At 45.2% G+C, this 25,142-nt stretch overlaps 1 protein-coding gene across 4 annotated transcripts in view; it reads left to right on the plus strand.

Annotated features, from left to right (window-relative positions):
- Positions 1-25,142, plus strand: part of PDE8B (phosphodiesterase 8B) — a 205,955-nt gene that overhangs the window by 97,547 nt on the left and 83,266 nt on the right. For 2 of the 4 annotated variants that reach the window (XR_004967485.1, XM_036308858.1), the window contains exons 2-3: positions 10,624-10,683; positions 21,761-21,951. Coding sequence is in view for 3 of the 4 variants with exons in the window: in XM_036308858.1 (XP_036164751.1) it covers positions 10,624-10,683; positions 21,761-21,951 (251 nt within the window). In the remaining variant the exon portion in view is untranslated. The remainder of the gene's footprint in view (positions 1-10,623; positions 10,684-21,760; positions 21,952-25,142) is intronic. The other 2 variants (XM_036308860.1, XM_036308859.1) reach the window with 1 other exon arrangement.

Below are 25,142 nucleotides of genomic sequence, written 5' to 3' on the forward strand. Positions count from 1 at the left end.
AATGTTAACCCAAACATAGGAAATAGGCTTCTCCAAAAAATGAAATGCATTTTATATTTTTTTGCACTATTTAGCAGCGGTTCTCAACCTGGTGGGTCGCGACCCCTTGGGGGGTCGAACGACCCTTTCACAGGGGTCGCCTAAGACCATTGGAAAACATATATAATTACATATTGTTTTTGTGATTAATCACTATGCTTTAATTATGTTCAATTTGTAACAATGAAAATACATCCTGCATATCAGATATTTACATTATGATTCATAACAGTAGCAAAATTACAGTTATGAAGTAGAACGAAAATAATTTTATGGTTGGGGGTCAACACCACATGAGGAACTGTATTAAAGGGTCGCGGCATGAGGAAGGTTGAGAACCACTGCTATTTAGGATCTACAACAAACTAGGAGGTGTGATTCAGGAAGCACATGTACTCCTCACTGCCCACGAAAATAGATCATGAACAGTAGTTGAAGTCCCGGTATTCCTTTCCCCGGATGTATCCCTCTACAGCAGGGCCACTTGCCTCAATTGGGAATTTGTAAGCATTTCTCTGTATGGTTACAGTATATTCCTAAACTATATTTGTCTTAATATTTTAAAACCTTATCTAAGTAGCATTCTAAAGCATGTATGCATTTTAAACTTTTAATTGGATGTTTGTGAGGTTCATCTATTTTGAATGGGTAGCTCTCGTTGATTTGTTTCTGTTGTATAATATTTCCTTGTGTGGCTATTCCTCAATATATTAGTTTTCCTGGTGATGGATGTTAATGGATTATGGATTAGGCTGTTTCCAAATTTTAGTTGTAAATCTGCTCCAAATATTCTTATAAATGCCTCCTGATATGCATACCCCAGAGAAACACTCACATAGGAGTTGGATTGCAGGATATGTACTCCTTCATCTTTAATAGAAATTTCCAAAATGTTTTTCAAAATGTCTAAACCCATTTACACACCCACCAACAATGCGCAAGTTCCTGTGGGTTTCCCTTCTTGCCCATGCTAGATAGTGTTTGACTTCATAATTCCACCATTCTGTTGACTTAAAAAATGGCTGGTGTGACATAGTACCCCTTTGTCATGTAAACTTTTTATCTTCCTGATAACTAAAGGTGGAGCATTTCTTCATACTCATATTTCCTCTTCTGTGAATTTATTTTTCAGGCTTTTGCCCAACTTTCATCTTGATTGTCTTTTTATTGACTTTTTAGAGCTGCTATGTGTCCTGGTTAGTAGCACTTGTTGGTTTCCTGTATTTTAGGTATCATTTCTTGGACTCTAACCTATCTTTTGTCTCTCTGTTTTCACAACGTTTTATGCATTTGAGATTGTTTTCGGTGAATAGGAGTTTTAAACTCTAAAGTAAAATTGATCTTTTATGTTTGTATTTTGATGAATAGATATTTGAATGTTTATGTTTATGTGATAAAAAATCATATTGCCAAATTAATGTACTATTTTAAACAGCAGAGCATAAAACAAAATTTGAGGCTATGTCACCCACTGTATCTCATGACTAGGAGTAATCTTACATATGTGTGTATGGTGAGTGTGTGTGTGTGTGTGTGTGAGAGAGAGAGAGAGAGAGAGAGAGAGAGAGAGAGAATAAAAAAGACTATAAAAGAAATATTTATTTTTATTCTAATTCACAGATACTATTTGGGGAAAATAATTCATCATATGTAAAGAACTACATGTTCCTCTTGCCTAAGTGATAATCTTGTGTTGTTGGAGGGGGTATCTGGAGGAAATCCCATGGTGTCTGGGTTCAGGTATGGCTGAGTCTCAGTGAGTTTAGTTGCTCTGTTGAAATTTGTTGAATAAATGAATATGTAATAGAGTCTGATATTAACAGACATATCTACTCAGAAGAATAGATTAGTGGTTCTCAACCCTGGCTGCACCTGAGGAGACTTAAAAATACTGATGCTGGACCCCATCCTTACAGATTCTGATTTTGTTGGTTTATAATAGGACGTACTCGTTGATATATTTGAAAAGTTCCCCAGATAAATAGGACTTGTGGATCAGAGAATTGGAAGCAGGACAGTGAGAGGAGGTTCAGGCCCGCATGCTGGGCACTGGAAGGTCCATGGCAGCAGGGGTGCCAGGAGCTGCCAGGGAGTGGCCAGAATCAAAGCAAGGTGAGTGCTTGAGGCTGGTGTGAGGGCAGAGTTGACCCCAGGGGTCTGGGGCTGAGAGGAGCATTCTGGATGTGCTGAGGGCAGTGGCCTGGGAAGTGGTGACCAGGATGAGTCAGGGATATCCAGACTCGTGGTCAGTGCTGTGGCCCATCGGACAGGAAACCAAAAGGTAGGCATGGGCCCATTAACAAGACACAAGTCAAATACAATCTTTGCTTACACAGAGCTTAGAAGAGAGAAAGAGAAAGAAAGAAAAGAAAGAAAAGAAAAGGGGAGGGAAGAAAGAAAGAGAAAAAGAAAGAAGGAAGGAAGGAAGTTTGGCCTGGCAATGGAGGTTGGATGAGACACCTTGAGAGAGTTAAATATTTTAAAATCAGAGCTAACAGGGCAACAAACAGAGTTGATTAAGGGCATTTTAAAAGGCCTGTTCCTGAGCCTGAGCTGATCCTTGTTGTGAGTGAGAAGTGATCTTTACAGTAGAATCGCCCTCTCAAGAAGGCATGCTTGCCCTGAGCTGTGTGTGTGAACATTCCGTGCTGCAGGCGATTAGGAGGAAGGGGTTCCGAAGGAGAGCTGGCTGAAGTAGAGAAGATCCGGACTTGGAGCTGATCATTGGAAGATAGAAGTTATGGGACACCCTGCACCCAAACACACCTGCACACCCTCCCTTCTCCTTCTTGGTCCTGTGGCAGCCCTGTTAGCAGTAGGACAGGCTGACTACCAGTACATGAGCAGGGACTGCCAGGTGCTGGATCAGCTGTTTTGCAAAATCAGAACGGAGTCCAGGAATCCATCACAGAAAGGTGGGCAGTGCAGTCAGAATTCTCTAAATTTAGGAGCGTAATGGAAGAGCAGTGCCCTGGGAGTCAGGAAAAATGGAGTCTTGGTCATGACTCTGTTACTTGAAATCTGTGTCATCTGAGGTAATTTAATTCAATTCCATTAATTTATTGAGCAGCATTTTAGCATCTTCGAGATGCTGGGGGTAAGATTATGAAAAAGAGTCTATGTCCTTAAGAAACGCAGTCTTGCCAAAGAGAGGATGTTTAAGGGAGCAGTAAAGTCTATGCTGTGAGGTACGGGAGGGAGGAGGATCATCGGTTCTGCAGTGGCGCAGCTGGGCTCCAACAGCCTTCAGATGGGGGAGGGGCATACGAGTGCCCCTCCGGGATGAGTAAGTTATGCTGAGCAGATGGGGTAGGAAGGGCTTACTGGGGTACCACTTTTCTTCCTGAATTCTCACTTCTTCCTCGAACCCAGGTAAGTGAGCGACATTCCTGAAGCTGAAAGTACTAAGAGCTGCGGCAATTACCCCCAGAGAATGTGGTGCAGGGACAGGTGACTAGCCAACCTGAACTACCTGGTTCCTCTCCAGTGGAGATTCTGTCTTTCAGCTGCCTCCCCTGCACCAGCTGGTGCTCAACTTGGAATTCCCTCCCCATTGAAATGAGGCCAAGCTGTGTGTAGGGTTTTGGTAATATTTTTTCTTGATCATTGAGATACATTTTCCCCACTTGCTTACACTGCTGTAGTTTCCACTCATAGCAGTGTCTCTGTTTTGTTTTTGCTAAATCTGCTATTATCTATTCAGAAAGTAGGTAAACCAAATGTATGCTTTTCCTCCAAGTCATGAAACCTGCTAATCCTCTGCTCAGTAGCCTGCATTACGGTTGGTGCTACAGGATAAAAAGGGGGTTCCTTCCGGTCTCCTCTAAGGAACTGGCCCCAAACTCTCCCAGTCTTCACTTTCATAGTCTCTAATACAGCCACTCCAGATCATGTTTCTCCCCATTGTACCTCCATGCATTTGCTTATCCTATCTAATAAAAGAGAAACATGGCAATTAGCCGTACATCCGCTACCCTTGCCATTGGCTAATCAGGGCGATATGCAAATTAACTGCCAGCCAAGATGGTGGCCAGCAGCCAGGCAGCTTGAAGCGAACATGAGGCTTCCTTGCTTCAGTGATGGAGGACTCCAACGTTCCCCGCCTGCCTTGCCGGCCTCTGAGCTTGCAGTTTGAAACATTCTTACAAATATAGAAGCTAAACAAAACCCCAGAAACCTGCTTTCAGCCAGCTGGGATCTCAGAGCTGGAGTTGATACAATGTTTCGATTATAGAACCCAAACAAACCAGTTATCTGCTTTCAGCAGCAGAGGCTTCAGAGCTGGAGCCAGAGCTAAAGCTGGCCCAGAATAAAAAAAAAAGAAAAAAAGGAGCAGTTGGGAGCTTCAGTCACCTGCCAGCCTGAAAACAGCCCTCAGCCCCTCACCCAGACTGGCCAGGCACCCCAGTGGGAACCCCCACCCTGAAGGCTGTGTGACCAGCTGCAAACAGCCATCATCCCCTCACTCAGGCTGGCCAGGCACCCCAGTGGGGACCCCCACCCTGATCTGGGACACCCTTCAGGGCAAACCAGCCGGCCCCCACCCATGCACCAGGCCTCTACCCTATATAGTAAAAGGGTAATATGCCTCCCAGCACCGGGATCAGCGTGACGGGGCAGCGCCCAAACCCCCTGATCGCCCTGCGGCTCTGTGTGTGATGGGGGGCGGGGCCACAACCTCCCTATCCGCCCTGCTCTGTTCGTGACAGGGGAAGGTGCCCCAACCCCCTGATCAGCCCTGCTCTGTGCCTGATAGGGGGGAGCTCCCCAACCTCCTGATCGCCCTGCGGCTCTGTGTGTGACAGGTTGCGGCGCCCCAACCCCCCCACCCCCACGGGCCCTGCTCTGTGTGTGATGGGGTAGAGCCATAACCTCCCCATCGGCCCTGCCCTGAGTGTGAGAGTGGTGGCACCCCAACCCCCTGATCGGCCCTGCTCTGTGGGTGATAGAGGGTGGCACCCCAACCCCCTGATCCGCCCTGCTCTGTGTGTGACAGGGGGCGGTGCCCCAACTCCCCAATCGGCCCTACCCTGAGCGTGACTGAGGGTGGCATCGCAACCTCCCAATCCGCCCTGTTCTGTGCATGACAGGGGGCAGCGCCCCAACTCCCCAGTCGGCCCTGCTCTGAGCCCGACCAGGGGCTGCACCTAGGGATTGGGCCTGCCCTCTGCCACCCGGGAGCAGGCCTGAGCCAGCAGGTCATTATCTCCCAAGGGGTCCCAGACTGCGAGAGGGCACAGGCCGGGCTGAGGGACCCCCCTCACCCCCAAGTGCACAAATTTTTGTGCACGGGGCCTCTAGTCTATATAATAAAAGCTCAGCGACCGTTACAGCGGAATGACCAGAACGACCGGTCGCTATGACATTCCAGCCGCAGGGGCCACCACCACTGCAGCTGCCGAGCCCGAGGGCCCCGGGGCCAGTTGCGCAGCCATCGCCTAGACACCAGTAAAGAATGCGAAGGTGGTCAGTGTGAACATGCAGCTTGAGGTAAAGGCTCAATCAGCTGGGCACCGAGATGATCGTCACCAAGGCTGGCAGGTCAGGGCACCCCTCTCCCTGCTGCGACCCTCCCCACATGGTGCCAGTCTCGGGCAGCGGGGCAGCTTCTTCGCTCTCTGAGTTCCTGCTCTAGCGACAGCTGCCTGGCATGCCAGGCCAGAGGGTACTGCTCGGGATGCCAGGAAGGTGGCAGAGAGAAACCCTGTGGACCTGCCGCCTGACCAGCAGTCCAAGACCCGGCACCTCCAGAAACAGACCGGCTCAGAGAACACTGAGCTTGGGGGGAAGGCAGCCGCCGGTGAGGGGCCTTGCCACCAGCCAGCTCCCGGTGGATCCCACCTCAAAGGAAACTTGGTCTTTGGTTCCTTAGTTCAGTCTATCTCAGCTTAAGAGGAGCAGCTGGGCACATTTTAGGGGAGAAATAAGACTCCAAAACAGTGTGTTCTGTTCTGTGGAGATTGCTCCCCAATTGTTTTAGGTCTAAATTCTGGGTGATTGTGGGGCCTGGCTCTGCCACTGGGGTTCATGTCTTCCAGTTGGCCTGCATTTGTTGTAAGGGCCCAAAGAGAAGAAGGGGAACAAGTTTTTTGATGCAATGGATTTGACCAACAAAGACAAGTGCCAGGCTGTGTCTAATGTACACAGAGAGACACCAGCTCTGAATCCGCCTGGCCAAAGGGAGCTCAGGGCCTGTTTGCAGAGCCTTCTGGTGGTTTCTGTTTCCTTGCTGAGGACTTCCTCCCTGGGAAGCCTTGGGCCCATGCTCAGCTCCAGACCCCTCCGCCAGGCTGGCCTCACCCCTGATTGGCACCCCCTACCCCGATCAGGGGCAGGGCCAGCTGGCCAACCTCCTTTGGCCCCTCCCCAGGCCGGCCTGGCCTGATCAACCTGACCCCACCTGTGCACGAATTCATGCACCAGGCCTCTAGTCTATATATATAAAAGCCTAATATGCAAAGTGTCCCCTCAGGAGTTCAACTGATCAGGAGTTTGATCGCTCACTATGATGTGCGCTGACCACCAGGGGGCGGCATGGAATGAAGGAAGGCCCCAGCCGGCCGGCAGCCTGGGAAGGGAGGCCTCGGCTGGCAGCTGGCAGCCGCTAGGGACCCTACCTGTCTGTGAATTTCGTGCACTGGGCCTCTAGTGTTTTTCATAAGCCTGAGATTTCCTCTCCCAACCCTGTCTCTGTATCTTCCTATTCTTCATGACCTACTTGTCTGTACAAAGCCTTCCTTGATCTCCCCACCTTAAAAACCAGAAGAATTATCTCCTTTCTCTCAACTTCTGAGGGAAAATGTGTATCAACCAGAATTCTGAATCTTGCCAAACTATCCAATAAAAGCCAGTGATAGACATTTGCAGATCAACAAAGACTGAATGATTTTGCCACTCATAGATCTTCTGAATGAAGAATACCTTCCTAATTGCATATCCAGGGATCTATGTTGTCAGCTTGTGACTGGCTAAGGTGAAACTATTTACACCATAGAATTAGCAAATGCTACAAAATGGGACTATTTATTTCCCTTAAAGAGCCAGTTGATCTGAACGTGAATTGGTGGCCCTGCTACATGCATATATGTTTGTGTGGATGTCACCATGTACAGACAAATACTTGATGCCCTATGAATGTTGGACAGGCAACACTGCACTGTCGGTCAGCAGTCCTTCCTCCTTAGGCTGCTGGGAAAAGCCATGTGGTTGGAGTGGCTAGGAAGCTTGGCTTTCCATACTATCGTCCCATCCTCCTCTCCTCTCAGGGTCTGGAATTGCGTTACCTATGACCCCACCGCCTACTTGCTTCTGTGTCCTCGGCAGACTTGGTCACTTCCTGGAATCGGAGCTAATATACTAATTGAGGATGTGTGCATCTGCAGTTGCTCAAAGTTCACTTTTTGAAGTAGTGAATCTTGGCCTGGCTACACAGACATCAGTAAATGGCCTCCTGTTTCTGTTCATAATTGGCCCTTACAAATTGGTGAAATGCAGGCCAGTAAGACGCCTGTGTCAGGAACAGACTTCCGCCAACTGCTGTCTGTGAATATACCTGCTACTGACTTTCCTCCAGCCCTCAGAGCCGGGGAGGAGTGGTTCTGGGTTCTGTGGGGGAGTTGCCCTCCCTTGGGCACGAAAGCCAAGGTCAGATGACTGGGAGCACAGACTAGGAGGGAAAAGGCAAGCCAAGAGACAGGAAGCAAAGTGTGGGTCAGGACTAGGGAAGCCGGTAAACTGAGGTCCCCAAACTGGCAGTGGCGGTGTGAGTGGCTGGGGGAAGGAGATGAGCAGAGATGGGGGAGACGGGGGTCTGAGAGAGGGTCCATGAGCCTTGTGGTTCCTCTGCTGGGCTCTGCCTCAGGTGGCAGCTTCCTGCTGAGCTGGGTCAGGCAGAGGTTTCAATCCTGGCTGTGGAGAAAGTGGGTCTTTTCTGTCTTTTGGTCGGAAAACAGTATCTTCTAGACTGAGTGCTGCCTTTCAAACTCCATGTTGTCATGCCCGTGGCCATTACTGGTCTCCTACTGAGAGTACTCGGGTAAAAGTGCCTAGCACACTGCTGGGACAGAAGGGGGCTGCGGGAGGGGTCACACAGTCATGAGGTGTTTAAAATGGCGAGTGTAACTGTTCATGCCCGTATTGGTTTCTGATGAAGTATACAGGACTGCATTGGTTAGGTGTGAATTATAATTATTTTTTCAACAGTCGTTGTCTTTCTCCCAGTCCCAGCCTTCCAAAGAGACTCCCTTTTTACTTTATTCCTTCAAAGCTTTCATTGATTTCTTATATCATGTGTTTATTTTCTGCCCCTGGATGACCCCTTTCTGAGCATTTTTCTGGAGAAACCATTAACAGGTGGTGGTGTTGGATCAGGGCTTCTGTGTGGGGGATGGAAGTGAACCCGAGAGAGATCACAGGGAAAGGAAAGGGTATCCCAGATTATCATTCAAATCTACCTTACGGCCCCAGATTGGCTTTTCTTCTTAATCATTAACTTTTCAGCTTAATAAAACTCTGGCAGTTGTGCTGCTTTCAAAAGAGCATGTCTGGTTTTGACAATAAAACTGCTTTTAAGAGTGGAGCTGGGTGGGGCCGGAGTCCCAGTGACGCAGGAGGCCTGGTGATGGTCTCTGTCGTGGAATTGCTCTTGGGCTGTCCATGTACACTGGCTGCTGGTATCGGCACAGACATCTTTCAGGACATTGCTTTGCTTAGAGAAAAGGCGCATTAAGAGTGATGCGCTCACCTATCCAGTTTGGCTCAGTGGATAGAACGTCGGCCTGCGGACTGAAGGGTCTGGGTTTGATTCCGGTCAAGGGGATGTACCTTAGTTGTGGGCACGTCCCCAGTAGGGGGTGTGCAAGAGGCATCTGATCGATGTTTCTCTCTCGTTGATGTTTCTGACTCTCTATTCCTCTCCCTTCCTCTCTGTAAAAAATCAATAAAAAAAAGAAAAGAAAAAAGAAGTATAATTTTTTTTAAAAAAGAGTGATGCGCTCAACTTGAGTGTGACACTTTTGCCCACAGACCATAGTGACACACTGAAGGGACTTCTCACTGGTCAAGGGGTTTAAGGCCGTGAGGCCCTTAACTGGCTTTGGTTGCACCAGGCCTGCTGGAAGGACCCACTGCAGAGTCCTCAGACTTTTTAAACAGGGGGCCAGTTCACTGTCCCTCAGACCGTTGGAGGGCCGGACTATAGTTTAAAAAAAAACTATGAACAAATTCCTATGCACACTGCACATATCTTATTTTGAAGTAAAAAAACAAAACGGGAACAAATACAATATTTGTATTTGCATGTGGCCCGCGGGCCGCAGTTTGAGGACCCCTGACCCACTGTCTGGAGGCGCCTCGCCAAGAGAGCAGGGGAGCGAAGTTTTGCCCTCCTGAGAACCCATCACAGAGGCTAGGAGCCTTGGATGAATGTCATCAGAGAGCTCAGAGTTTTCTGCTGGCCAAAGTCTCCAGTGTCTTTTCTGCACAGATGATGCCAGCGGTGGGAGGGGAATCACCCTTACAGAATGAAAAGAATGTCAGCAGCTGGTGGTGATGTTTTGGAGAAAATTCATGCCATCAGGAGTTAAGCATGGGGGAAGGGGAAGAAAGGAGAAAGGTACAATTTTTAGTTTTCAAAAGTATAAAGTATCGGTTTTCCTGTTTGTGTTTTAACTGATAAAGATAAATGGACCTCTGGCCCTTGGGTCGTTGCGATGTCTGTGGTCCTGTGAGTTGCTGAAGGTGTCCCTTTGGACTGACAGGGGCCACCGTAGTGTGTTGAGTGTGGATAAGCTTCCAAATAGTGACTGCAGCCTCTTAGAGAAAAACAAAACTGGATCCGTGGAGGGGAGGCCAAGACCTTCAATCCAGTTGTCTAACGACAAGTCATCTTTAGAAATCCAGGCACAGTGATTAGAAATGCACACGTGGGCTTGGCGCTTGCAGCCAAAGGCAGTCAGACAGCATTGGCCGGTGAGCCCCTGAACTCGTGCCTGAGCCGTGGGGACTTGTGCCGGGCGTTTCTTTGAGGACATACAGTTGACATGCGTAATCTCTTCCTAGTAAGCACGGGCAAGAGTAAGCTGTTTATTCCTCACACTAAAGCATGAAGGTAAGAAAAGTAGATCTAAATAGAGGAACACCTCTTAAGCTATAGAAATGCTTTAGCTTCCACACTTGAGAGAAATTTTTAGTCTTCTGAATTTTCAGAATAACAGCCTCCCATGATGCCCAGCACATGGTAGGCGCCCTGTAAGTAGTTACTGAATTCAGGTGTTTCCTCCCATAAAACAGTGCATGCTTGTTGTAAAAATCCATGCATGTAAAGTAAAAATAACCCGAAATCCCACCATTTAGCATTTGGGGATATAACCTCCCAGACATTATTAGTGCACATAGAGGTATGTATCCTTTTACAAAACCAGGATGGTGTGGACATGGTGTTTTAAAAACTGTCTCCAGATCAATGAGGTGGATCTTTCTGTTTAGCATCTGCGAAGTGGCATACGTACTATCCTGTGTAAGGAAGAATTTGTCATTTCCTGTCGTTTCAGACGTGAGACATCTCATGCGCTGTCCTTTATTTAGCAGGTGTCTTCTGCGGAGGTACGCATTGGGCCCATGAGACTGACGCAGGATCCTATCCAGGTATGCCTCCATTACGCAGTAGGGGCATCGTCCCCGGAGCACATGGTTACATGAGCAGCGTCTGAGCAGCCCTTCTGGTACTACGGTAGATAGCCATCCTTGCCTCTACATACATGCCTGTACATAATACACAGTGTGTGTATATGGGTCTTGCTTGCTTTTATTAAAGTCATACTAGAAAAATCAAATTGGTTTTTTTTTTTTTTTGCAGTCTTAAAAATTGCCCCATTTTGAGTCTAAATATAATTGCATGATGGACTATGAAGGAGAACAACTCTTCCACCACAAAAGTAGTCTGCCCCAATCCTGCTGCAGCCGGAAAGGGAAGGGGCGTGCATGCTGAAGGGCGGGCTCTGCCCTGAGCCACAGCTGGTGTGAATCCTGCCTTTAACCAGCTGGGGGACCTTGCATATATTGCTCCATTTCTCTACCCAGGGCCTTGTGTGGAAAGTGGAGATAATGCCTCTCCCATAGGGAGTTATGAGTTAAATGGAATAGTAACCTAGAAGACTGCCTGGCCATGGAAGGTGCTCAGTAAAAGATAACTGTTGTTGTTGGCTGGGAAGAGAAAATGACAAAAGGCTCCCCTTTCTTGTCCCATGTGACTAGAGCCATGCAGCCTTCTGGGCTCTAACACCGAGGGAACAGCAAGTGTGCCCTCCCTCCAGCTCCCCATGGCCCCTTCAGAGACCCTTTTAGGTCATTGCTAAACCCCCCTCTGCATACACATCATCCTGGTAGGCCTAAATATGGGAACCTCCTCCTCACAAACACTGTAGCTTGTTAGCACCGGGAAGCTTGTCCTGCCCTTGGGACAAGTGAAGATGCAGCAGAGATATAAGCACATCAACCAGCATGTAAATGAAAGTGAAAAACCAACCAAGGAAATGTATTGTTTGATTTATGAGCAAATGGAAAAGAAAATAATGTTTTACCATTGCTTGGAAAAGGAAATGCAAATCTTGGGAAAGGGAAAAAAAAAACACAAAAGGAAGAGATTTAAGCTTGGGAAAATTTGATGAAAACAAAATTAGGAGCAGAGAGAGAGAGAGAAATTTACTAAAATAAACAGAAGCTACAACTGTCTGTATAGAATATAAACAAGTGGAAAATTCCAGTAATCATTCTGGGTACACGTACTTTGTAGTCCATTTTGAATAAAGGCAATGACAAGGGATCTAATAACAGTATTTATTCCCAAAGCAACTTCCAGAATATTTCTTGGGATTAGTATAGTTTTCTAGATCTGTTCGTTTAATTTTCTTACATTTTTGCCCTGTGCTTGTTGGCAGTGAATGCTCATGATAAGGAAGTCTCATTTTTTTAAAGATGTAATTTGTCAAATTGTAAAGTATTTCAAATATTCATAAAGTTTACATGTATATACCCATATGCACTTCTTTCAAATACTAACAATATACCACCCATTTGTCTGAAAATTTTTCAGAAACAAGGGACTACAGACACTGTTTAAGCCCTTATTTATCCTTTTGCCTCCCTAAGAGTAACCTCTATTTGGAGGTTGATTATGATAGGTATTTGTATATGTATTCTACACATGTATGCATTCATTCATAATATTTTTTGAATATGCTTAGCTTTATTTGAAAGCTAATAGGCTGTAGGCATCATTCTGGAATTTTTATTTAACATTGTTTTGCTGTCATATATAAGAATAGATGGTCTAATCTAAGGTCACTGATTTACTCCTTTGTTTTTTCCTAAGAGTTTTATAGTTTTAGTTCTATGGTCCATTTTGAGTTAGTTTTTGTATTTGGTGTTAGGTAGGGCTTTATTCTTTTGCATGTGGGTATCTAGTAGTTGTCCCAGCAGCGTCTATGGGATAATATTCTTTTCCTGTTGAATTGTCTTGGCACCTTTGTCAAAATTCAACTGACCATAATTATGAGGGTTCATTTATGGACACTGTCTTTTTTACTATAGCTTTGAAATGTGAGTCCCCCGACTTTCTCCTTACTTTTCAAGACTGTTTTGGCTTTGTCCTTTGCATCTTCATATGAATTTAAGGACCAGTTTATTAATTTTGGGGTGGAGGGGACCAGTTGGAATTTTGATCGTGATTGCTGTAAATCTGTACATCAATTTTGGGATTATTACAGTGTTAACAATTTTGTCTTTCCATCCATTAATATAGATGTATTTCTTAATTTCATTGGGGGAGGGGTTTGTTCATTGCTACGGTATAGAAGTACGTTTTCTTTTTGTATTTTGATGTTGTATTCTGCAACCTTGCTGAACTCTTATTAGCTCTTACAGTTTTTTGTAGATTTCTTAGGATTTTCTATATACAAAATCTGTCATTATTTCTTCTAGTCTGACTGCCTCTTTTATCTTATTTTAGTTGCCTAATTATCTTGTGAAAACCTCCAAAATAAAATAATGGTGTGCTTACTTTTATAAGATAAGGTACTTCCAGATTTTTTCTCAAAGTGGCTGTACCATTTTACACTCCTACAAGCAATCTGAGAGTTCTGGTTACTCCAAATTCTTAGTTGTATTTGATGTTTCGGTCTCTTAATTTTAGCTGATCTTGTGGGTCATACTCTCTCATGGTTAAATTTGCATTTCTTCATCACTAATAAGGTTGAACACTTTTTTGTTTGGATATTAGCCATTTCTTTATCTTCTTTTGTGAATGTTTGATTAGATCTTTTGCCTATTTTTAATTGGGTTGACTTTTTTAAAGTAATTGAGTTGTGGGAGTTTTTTATATATTCTTATTACAAGTCCTTTGTCAAATTTTGAGAATATTTTCTTACAATCCGTGGCTTTTCTATTCATATCCATAAGTCTGGCTTTAGAACAAAATTCTTAATTTTGACATAGTCTAATTCAGCACTTCTTTTATGGTCATTGCTTTCTGTGTTTTAAGAATCTTTACCTATTCCCAGGTTGAGAAGATAATTTTTCTTCTAGAAACGTTTTAATTTTAGATCTATATTCTATCTCAAGTTCATTTTCATGTATGGTGTGATATGGAGGTCAAGGCTCATTTCTTTTCCCATATTGATGTCCAGTTGTTCCAGTTCTACTTGTTGAAAAGACTATACAATCCTTACTCCATTAAATTGTTTTGATGCCTTTGTTACTGATTTTTAAATTCTCACCTGAGGATATGTTTTTATTGATTTTTGTAACATTCTAATTCTAGGGGTAATGATATCTAGTGGTGTTTGTGTGTGTGTGTGCTCCTACTGCTGACATGGCAACCATCTTAAAAAAGAATCATACTATGTTCTAGTCAGTGCCTTCATTTTTGTTTTTGTTTTTGCTTTCTTGGAGAAAAATATTCTGTTACTTCACTGGCATGTCAAAAATGTTAATTAGCTACATCAACCAGAGCCCTTAGGGCTTGGGAGGAACTTGTATGATAAGAACATTTTAGGATGTGCTTCTGAGTTCACCAGGGGAAATTTGCTCCCACATGAGGACATGTAACCCGGGCTCTGTACACCCCGAGGGAGCTGTCGGAGCGGAGTGCTGTCAGGAGGGGAACGTGGAAGTGTTAGGGAGAAGCGCAATAGGGGCTGTAGAGTATGTCTCTCCTGGTGAGTGGTGGTGACTCACAGTACAAGTCATATTTTCCATTCTTGGCAAGAAGATGAAAAATAGGGGAAATAATATGAGGCACTAGATTCGCATCAACATGATAACATCTGAAAATCAAGTGGCCTTTTCTTCATCAATGCCTGAGGCACAGTTACTCCCCCAGGGTGTAGAATCAATGTGTTTCTGCTTAGAGTGCTGTCCCCCTCCCCTCACATTGGCCTTTCCAACTGCACTGGAAACAGCCTGGCAGCTGTGACCTAAGCTTTTTCCTAGCAAGGCATCGCTTCCCTTTAGAACTCATTTTTCCATCTGTGTGGACATGGATTCTTCTGAACTGTTTCATAGTGGAGATTTTATATGTCAGAGATCATGTGGCCTCATGAGGGTCTGTTCTTCACATACTAAGTGATAGGACCGAGTCATGGAGACACTCAGGCTCAATGACTTGCTGGGGTCGCTGTTTCCCCTCCTGTCTGTCCTCACTGCTGCTACCAACTGTCCTCTACCTAACCCAGCCAGTCTGGGGGAGCCACAGAGTTGGTAGGAATTTGGGTCCTATATTTTAGGGGGTAAAAATAAAACTGTCCAGAGGAGGTTACTTAACATAATGATTACAAACAGCTCTGGGGGTCAGGCCGACCTCTGTTCAAATCTTGCTAGCTGTGTGGCTGTGGGCGAATCTCTTAACCATTTCAAGCCTCTGTTTCCATATCTATAAAATGGAGATAATGCCTGCTTCCAAAGAATGTCTGAAAGCGTTATTGCATAAGACATTTCAAGCACTTTAAGTATAATGGCTGGCCCTTCGAAAATTCTCAACCTTTACCTGTTATTAGCATCACTTTCCTAGGGACACTGAAGGAAAGCTTCCAAGCCATTTTTAGCCCTCCACTGAATTGACCCCTTATCTGATCAAATTGATCAATTCTTTAGTATTATGCGGATACAACGTACAGGATCCATACATGTGGTCTATTCTAGAAACTCCTTGTTACCCAGTTTTGCTTATAGCCCAACCAAATATTCTGAAAATTGGATGTTTAATAGTTGATATTTGTGATCCATTTGGAGATGTGTAGACACACTTTTATTTAAAGAACACTGATGATAATGAGCATTTATAGCAGGGGTCCTCAAACTTTTTAAACAGGGGGCCAGTTCACTGTCCCTCAGACCATTGGAGGGCCGGACTATAGTTTAAAAAAAAACTATGAACAAATTCCCATGCACACTGCACATATCTTATTTTGAAGTAAAAAAACAAAACGGGAACAAATAGAATATTTGTATTTGCATGTGGCCCGTGGGCCGTAGTTTGAGGACCCCTGATTTATAGCATCATCTTTAGGTTAAGGGAAAGTTAGTTTAGTCTCCACCCTTTTCCTAATTAGCCTTCACCAGAGGAAAGTTTCATTCTAACTTAGCTATCAAAGATAGATTACTGCTATCCTCGGAACAGTATTTTTCAGCACATGGCTTAAACTTGTCAAAGGGATGGTACAAGGATTCCTAGCAGAACCAGAGGACATCAGGGAGCGTCATGAAAAGCTTGCAGAGGAGGAGCTGGGGCACATGGGTCCAGCCTTCTTTGCCTCTGCTTTGCTTTGGGAAGTCACTGTCCTCATCTGTTGAATCGGGGTTCATGGAGCACCCCAGGAGTCCCTGTCGGAGAACTCCTGAGAGTCATGGCCCCTGTTCCTGTTATTGCCCCTGGGAGCCCCTAAGTCTCCTGCCGTCTGCAGCCTCTCAAACCAGAGCCCTGTCCTTCATGCTCTTGGCCTTTGGGCTGGAAGATGGTTTCAAGAAGATTTAGGTAGCATTCTCCCTGGAGATAGAGGAAGGCCCTGCATGGTTGTGGTAGTTAGATTTTAAAGGAAGGACAGGCAGCACTTGGCTTTGCACAGTTCCAATGTGCATGTATTTCAGAGTTTAATAACACCAGACCCCCAATAGCATGCTTCAAATTGTGGGACATGGTGTTGTAACTGGAAATAACTGCATAAGTAGGGACTATGCTGCTAGCTCTTCCGTCCCCACAGACCTGTAAATAACAGATGTGCAGTGTGGTCAGGGACCAATCACATCACTTCCTTGAGCATCTCTGTGATTGGTCGCTGCCCAGCTGCTAACTCAGTTCAAGCACAGACAGCAGATGTGCAGTGTTGCCACCATGTCTCCATGACCATACCCACGCCATTGCACAGAAATAGATCGTTGGAAGAGGGAATTAGCCAACAAACATGAAAGTGCAGCAAAGAAATGAAAAGTGATCATGGCAGAAGTGAATTTCTGAATTGAATGTAAATGGGATTAGAGGAGACATCGCCCCGTGTGGCCATGTTGATACTGCTGCCTTTGAGAGATTCTAGACCAGGGGTGGGCAAACTTTTTGACTCGAGGGCCACAATGGGTTCTTAAACTGGACCAGAGGGCCGGAACAAAAGCATGGATGGAGTGTTTGTGTGAACTAATATAAATTCAAAGTAAACATCATTGCATAAAAGGGTACGGTCTATTTTTCAGTAGTTTTATTCATTTCAAACGGGCGGATCCGGCCCGTGGGCCGTAGTTTGCCCATGTTCTAGACAGCTCACTGGAGGAAGTTAGTCAAAGTAAGTTTACTGAAATAAAGAAAATGGTTGTGACCAAAAGGATGAAATGTCACAGGAATTGACGCCAGCAAAAAACTGCACATTCATTAAAGGAGCGCGGGATATTTTATGACATTAGAAATACAGAGGGTGAAATGTTGGAAGCTGATCCGAACGTGGGAGTTTGTAATTCACTAAGGCATAGAACAGATTTTCATTTTGCATAGGAATTGAATTATTGAAAAGTCACAGTAGCCAGGCACACCACAGCAAGCAGGGCCACAGCGGCAAGAGGCAGGGTTGGTCAGAAGTCGGTCAGGAGGCGGAGAGCTCGAGGGGGAAATGCAGGCAAGAGCCTTTATTGTGGTTTCTGTGGGAAGGAACGGTGAAGCAGGGTAAGCAGGTTTGGCTAGTTTGAGTCATTTTAGGGCCGTCTGGGGCCTAAGGGTGGCCCCTGGCTGTCTGGTACCTGGTCCTGGAGTCATCGTGGTGCAGTGTTAGACAGGGTAAAAGAGGTGGTGGGTATGGGCTCTGATTGGTTTGCCCATGGAAAGTGCATTCCTAGCCGGCCAGGGTCAGCCAGGCTCTAGACATCAAAGCATCAGAAATACAGAAAACAAGGCATGAAAAATGCAACTCCCCACTTTCAATCAGTCTTGTAAGTTTCCATGTGAAATCCAGATTAAGTTCCTAAAATGACCCATAAGGCCTTACCAGGATCTAGCCCTGGGCTGTGAACTTGACTCTCTCCCACCCTCCAGCCTCGCACCCGCCCCTCTGTCGTGCTGGTTCCCTGCAGTTCCCTGAGCACAGCAGGCGCGCTTCCCACTGTTGTGCCCATGGAACTGTTCCCTCAGCTTGGAATGCTTTCCTTCCGACATCAACTTGGTGTACTTTTCTCTTTCCTTCAGGCATTTGCTTGTCCGTTGCTTTCTTAGTGAAACCTGCCCTAACCACCTACTAATCCTGCCAGCAACAAGCCGCTCTTTTTTTAAATTTGTTTTCTTTATTGATTAAGGTATTACATGTGTGTCCTTATCACCCCATTGTCCCCCCCCCCACACACACACACACTCATGCCCTCTCCCCCCGGTGTCTGTGTCCATTGGTTATGCTTATATGCATGCATACAAGTCCTTTGGTTGATCTCTCCCGCTTACCCCCACCCTCCTCTGCCTTCCCTCTGAGATTTGATGGTCTGATTGATGCTTCTCTGTCTCTGGATCCGTTTTTGTTCATCAGTTTATGTTGTTCATTATATTCCATAAATGAGTGAGATCATGTGATACTTACCTTTCTCTGATTGGCTTATTTCGCTTAGCATAATGCTTTCCTTGTCCATCCATGCTGTTGCAAATGGTACCAATTCCTTCTTTTTTACCACAGCGTAGTATTCCATTGTGTAGATGTACCACAGGTTTTTAATCCACTCATCTGCTGATGGGCACTTAGGCTGTTTCCAGATCTTAGCTATGGTGAATTGTGCCACTGTGAACATAGGGGTGCATATATCCTTTCTGATTGGTGTTTCTGGTTTCTTGGGATATATTCCTAGAAGTGGGATCACTGGGTCAAACGGGAGTTCCATTTTTAGTCTTCTGAGGAAACTCCACACTGTTCTCCACAGTGGCTGCACCAGTCTGCATTCCGACCAACAAGCCACTCTTGACCCCTCACCTTGCTCCACAGATTTTACACACTGCTTATCACTTTCAATAATCCATACCATTTGCTTACTTATTGTGCCTATTGTTTATTGCTTGTCCCTCCACCACTACACCGAAAGGGGTCTTTATTTCATTCATGGGCACTCAGGAAATATTTGCTGAATGATGACATTATTGTTCTGAAAGTGGAACTATCCAGTTTTTTAATGACACGTAAGACATGGGATTTTAATACCTGTAATGATGCCCAACATGGGAATGCAGTTGTGTTCTTATTGGATTAAATACTGAGGCGCAGTGGTATAAAGGAAGCATAAAGTACTGGGTTTCTTGCTTAGCAACCCATAAATCAGCCAGACCACTGAGAGACAAGAAGTTTTGTCACCATTTCTGACTTTTAGGCTCTGCATATCGAGTTTCTCATGTTAATAGCATAGTTCCACAAGTAAAGGGCTATTGACTTTTTGCACGAAGCAATTTATTCTACCTGGTGTTCATTGCAGCTCCCTTGGTAATAACTTCGTGTGAAGGTTTTCTTTTCACTATCAGAATCCACAAGGCTGTGCCCTTCACTTCTCTTGGAAGAGTCACCTCCCCCTTCTTCCTAGAAGTAGCTCAGTGGCGAAGGTTTTTCAGGAACACCCTGGACTGAGGAGGGACTACCCTTGCCTAGAGAGGGCCCGTAATAAGTGTGGCTGCCTTGTGATTTCAAGCCACATGCTAAGAAGGAAATGTCAAAATCATACTGAAAAGTATTTTTCTGGAGCATGGCTTTGAGAAAACAGGAAGTGATTCAGTGTAAAACTGATGACATTGATGATACAGTCAGGTATTTAATGATGGTAAGGAATTATTGGAGAGGTTTAGGTATGAAATGGTATTGTGGGTTTTAAAAATTTTAATTATATTTTTTCCATCACTCTCTATACCCTCTTCCACCTCCACTCACCCCCTGCAATCACCACACCGTTGTCCATGTTCATGAGTTCTCTGTTTTTTCTTTTTTGTTTTTGAAAAGAGTCTTTGTGTTCAACAGACGCATATGGATGAAATGATAGGATGTGGGAGATTTGCAGAGTAAAACGAGAGTTGGGAAAGTGGGTTGGGCAGAGGTACAACCAGACAGGCCAGGAGCTGGTTGTCGCTGAAGCTGGATGATGGGTACAGGAGATTTATTATACTGTTGTTTCTGTTTTTATATATTGCCAATTTTCAATTAACAAAACATGTTTAAGATATAGTTGTAATGGTAGGACAGTATTTCTTTTTCTGATTTTAAATGAAACATACTCAATATTTCATCATAAAGAATGATATTGGCTATTGCCTTAAAGGGTCTTCAAGTTAAGAAACTACCCTTCTGTTCCTCATTGTTTAAGCCAGAAGTGGATACTGAAGAATAATAAGTGCCATATCATGAGGTTATTATGTTTTTCTTGTCCTTTTTTTTTGTATTTTAGAGGATGTTTATTAAAGCTGGGGACAGTGAAACAAGGAAGAGCCTAGGATAACAAGAGAGGGACTAGGTGGGGAAATGAGCCTAGGCTGGGCAGCTTTGGCTCACTAAGAAGTCAGAGAAAAGGGAATCTTGGGGAAAGGTCTGGAAGTTGCCCTGGATGAACTGCTGCTGCCCATTGCTGCCCTGGTTGCAAGTCTGGTGGGGTCCCTTAGAGTTTAGGAGATGCATGGCTGTGGAGGAAGAAGAGAGGGAGGGGAAGGGGTGGGCGTGTTCCAGGGGAGCAAGAGCACACACTAGGATCTTTTATTTATTTATTTTTGATTTTTAGAGAGAAGGGCGGGGGGGGGGGGGGCGGGTAGGGAGAAAGAAAGAGAATCACAAATGTGAGAGCAGAACCTTAATCAGCTGCCTCCTGCATGCGCCCTACCAGGAGTCGAACCTGCAACCTGGGCATGTGCCATGACCAGGAATCAAACCAGCAACCTTTTGGTGCATGGGACTATGCCCAACCAACTTAACTACTCCAGGGCACGACCTTCGTTTTGAGGGGTTTTAAAGGCTAGACATTTAGGTCTTAGGGGAGGTATCTCAATAGAACATTCATCAGTTTTATGCTGTTGTACCAAAATGAGATTTAGTCTCTTAACTTCATCTGTCCTTGGGTGTGATTGGCAAATGGCACTATATGTGGTTTTTTAATTAGACCTGTTGTTGTGATGTAGTCTTATTCATACTAATAGTAAATGCCTCTTGCATTTTTCAGAAACCTCTACAAGTAGTTATCCTTTCATGCATCAAATATTTACTGAGCAGCTAGTAATAAGTGCCAGCCCATTGCCGGCACAGGGGTACAGCAGGGAAGGAGATTAGGTAGGTCTTTGCTGACCCGAAGCTCAATTCTAGTGGAGAAGATAGACTGTAAGCAAATAAACAAGTGAACAAGTTCAGGTGATGGCAAGGCTGTCTCTGGCTTCTGGCAGGCAGCAGGAGAATCTGGGTCTGGGAGCCTGGGGAGGAGGAGGGGAACATGGTGTGCAGTACTGCCACCTTCTTTTCATTGGTGGAACTGCGCCCAATTTGGCTCCATCACCTCCATCACTTTCACGGTTTTGAGTCCCTTTCCTTTCTTGTATCTTTATATGGATTTAAGTCTCAAGTTCAGAGAGGTGGCCTCCAGGTACCATGAGGCAAACACCACCTGCACCAGAGCCAAAGAGGTGTAGATGTGAGCCAGGGTCTAACCCAGGGGTGGGCAAACTTTTTGACTAGGGCCACAATGGGTTCTTAAACTGGACCCAGGGCCGGAACAAAAGCATGGATGGAGTGTTTGTGTGAACTAATATAAATTCAAAGTAAACATCATTACATAAAAGGGTACGGTCTTTTTTTTTTTTTTAGTTTTATTCATTTCAAACGGGCAGATCCGGCCCGCGGGCCGTAGTTTGCCCACGGCTGGACCTGTGCTAATTATCCTGTTAATAATTTCACTACTTGATCTGTTTAAAGACAAAGCCTCTTGGGAAATTAAAAGTAAGTAACCACCAGCCTGATTGAGCACCTATTCTGTGCTCATTCAAGTCTCACAACAGGCCTGGGTGGCACTGCTGTTCTCACACCTGACAGAGGAGAAACGGTGGGCCCCAGAGAGGAAATGCTTGTTCAAAGACACCCGGGAAGCTGTTGGAGGAGCTGGGATTTGAACCCACTCAGCTTCCCTCCAGAGGCCTGTTTTTAATGCCGTCTCTAAGGATGATGACTGCTGTTAAGGTGCCCTTATCTGTGTGTTCCAGGTTTTGCTGATCTTTGCCAAGGAGGACAGTCAGAGTGATGGATTCTGGTGGGCCTGTGACAGAGCCGGTTACAGATGCAATATCGCCCGGACGCCAGAGTCAGCCCTTGAGTGCTTCCTGGATAAACATCATGAAATTATTGTGATTGATCACAGACAGGCTCGGCACTTTGATGCAGAGGCTGTATGCAGGTACCTTCCTTAATCTCATATGCTTCGTCGATGTCCACTTAGCCTGAAATGAGCTCATTTGGAGGTGTCTTTAGTTCCATCTCATATATTTCTAAAATATGTGTTGATGTTCCTAAGCTGTATATTCAGCTTTCTGTGATAAAAGCTGTCGCTCCACCTATAGATTTATCACACCTTTTTTTTTTTTTTTTGCATTTGAATTCCTATGTATTTAGAGGTGTGAGCTGGGTGCTACTGAAAACTGCAAGATTTTCCCTCCTGAGTTTTTGCTCATGTTTCACACACAAAAAAATCACATTAAAATTCACACAGTTCTTATTATACAGATATGGTTTGGATGTAAACCAGATACTTTAATCTTAATTATTCTGCACCAAAATGAGCATCAGAAATGTGTGAAATATACATTTTCCCCTGCCTGACACAGATGGGTGGATCCTACAGCAGTCACAGGGCGAAGGCAGCCACTTTGCAGCTGGAGAAAACCTTCCAGGGACCCACACCCCCACTTGTTTACAGAAACGCTTGCTCCGGGGAGGAGACGCATGCCTGATCGTAAATAAACGCAGCCCTCAGCGTTCGGGCTGGATGAACCGATCCCTTTAGCAGAAGTGGAATGCTTTGAAGCGAGACAGGAAGAGGTCACTAATTAAATGCTAGGCCAGGGCGGACTCCAGTTACATAGGGAGCTGGAATTTTCTTGAAAATAGTAAATGGCGTGAAAGGTAGGGCTATGGCTTCTGAGAGCCTTGGGTACCCTGCCGAGAAATGAGGGGAAGCTTCTCATCACAGGCATCGAAGGAACCTATTTTAAAATGTCTTAGTGGTCTCAAGTAATTTTATCTTCCTGCATAGGAATATTTGCCTATTTATTATGTATATTAATAAAATGTATCATAAAATATTTGGAGGATATTTTTAGTGATTAGGAACATTTCTCCTTTTTAAATGATTTTCAGGATAGAATTGGGTCCTTGGTAATTAAGTATGTCTTCTTTCCCTTGTCTTAACTGATTTTGTGGTAGATACGACAGTCCTTTGTGCATACATAGATTGATTTAAGATGAGCATCTGGTGTAAAAAGAAGGAATTAATAGGAAGAATTCTTTTTAATTCAGGCAAAGACCCATTTTAGCAGAATAGCATTACAGTCTTCCCGGAATATAAAGACATGGAGTTCTGTTTCCTAACAAGTGTACGTCTGTCTTGGCAGCACAGAAAAGCAATGGGAGTCTGCAGTGCAGAAGCCGGTGCACGCCTGCTGGTGTGCTTCCCACTGTCACTGTCACGTTGAGGGTGCCCCGATCCTGACTGCCTGACTGCCAGGACGTGGTCCCTAAGATGAGCTGGGGACATGCTCCCAGCGAATGTGCACTCTCTTGTCATCTGTGGTCCAGGATCCCTGGCTTTTGAGCTAGACTGGATCTTAACACACTTCCTTGGACCCCTGTCCTGTCGGTCCCCAGGCTCCCCCTTAGTTCTCTCAACCCGGAAGAGGCCCAGGTGCCTCTGATCACACCAGCTCCTCTGGAGGACTGAGAGGGAAGAGGAAAGCAGCCGGAGGCAACCCCCAAACCGGAAGCCAGTCTCAAAGAAGCTAAGCACGTGTGTGCTCCAGTCCGGTTATGTTCATAGCAGAGTTTGAGCCTCTTGCCTATGGCCCACCCCTTTGAATGTAGCCCAGAAGGTACTCTTGATGCCTCATTGGGGAGGAAGAGGCTGCAGGAAGGTGAGAAGTGCTTGGTGTTTCCTGAGATGAGAGCTCACCTCTGAAACACTGTGCAGTTTTTTTTCATTAGGTGCTAACTGGTACTTCTGCTGAGAATTCAACCGGCTTCTAGGTAGAGAATACAGGCAGCGTCACTTCACCAGGCCTGTCCTGTGCGCTGCGCGGGGAGTCGCCTGTGCTCACATTGGAGGCTGTTGGTGACTTATTCCTCCTGCCTCCCAGGGCGCTCAGACACTGTCTGCCATTCAGCTATTTATGCACCAGGGGAGCCCGCACTTCCAGGAAGACAGCAGCTGGTCATTTTCTCAAGCCTTCTACCCTCACAGAGGGAGGCCTCCAGGAATAGGAAGCGGGGAAGGTACATTTCTGAAAAAGGTTAGGAAATTCTGGAGTTGAAGAGGATCAAGCAGTAGGAGCTGGCTCTCCCCGGGAGAGCGGTAGTGCAGACATGTTAACATGGAGGGGACCTGAAATCCCAGCAGCTAGAAAGAAAACTAATCCATGTGGTTTCACAGATTATCGGGAGCAGCCCTAACGCTTCTGTTCTTGGAGGTGGTGGCTCTCTTTTGAACCGTATTGAAATAACCAGAGGCCAGAGCAAGGGGATGGGTCAGAACAAGCATTCGTATTTATACCAAGATTTGAGTAGGTGGCACTTTATTAACAGCTCACCCAGCCCTGGTCGGTGTGGGTCAGCGGTTAGAGTGTTGGCCCTCGGGCCGAAGGGTCTCAGGTTCAATTTCTGGTTAAGGGTGTGTAGGTTCTCTGTTAAGGTTGTAGGTTCCATCCCGGCACCCAATGGATGTGTCTCTCTCATGTTGGTCCCCCCGCCCCCCCCCCCCCACCTCTCTCTCTCACATTCTCTCTAAAAAAAAATCAATGGAAAATATATCCTTGGGTGAGGATAAAAAAAAAAGTTCACCCATTTCATGACCCCTGACCAGAATGATCCAGAATCATTCAAAACACATTTCCTAAGAAGACTCCCCGACCTCTAAAGTCTACATCCATACGTGTTTTAATCCTGTTACGTTCCTAGGGAATAAACTAACTATATGCAGGTGGTGACAGTTGCCATGTTGCAACATTTCTCAGCCCCAGTCGTTTAAAGTATTGGAGGACAAACAAGGGTACAACTGGGAAATCGGGGTGGGTCTGTGAACCATTTAATACATTTCAGTCTGCATTTGTATAGCCAGCTGTCAGCAAGCACTTTCATTTTTCTGAACTAACTACTATTTTAAAAGAAAAAAGATCCAAACCAATTACCTCCCCAAGTACAAACTGATAACTAGAGAATTGTAAGACTGCCAGTTTTTTGTGGGTTTTTTTTGCAGAGTGGAATTTCAGTCAGAAAACATGGAATTTAAGTGGGATTTGACGGTTTTTAAAGTGGAAAATTGGCAGATCTGACCTATTGGATAATTGCCTGGGAGTTAAAAAAATTTTTTTTTAATAACAC

This window comes from Myotis myotis, unplaced genomic scaffold (assembly GCF_014108235.1).
Source record: "Myotis myotis isolate mMyoMyo1 unplaced genomic scaffold, mMyoMyo1.p scaffold_m19_p_5, whole genome shotgun sequence".
NCBI lineage: Eukaryota > Metazoa > Chordata > Mammalia > Chiroptera > Vespertilionidae > Myotis > Myotis myotis.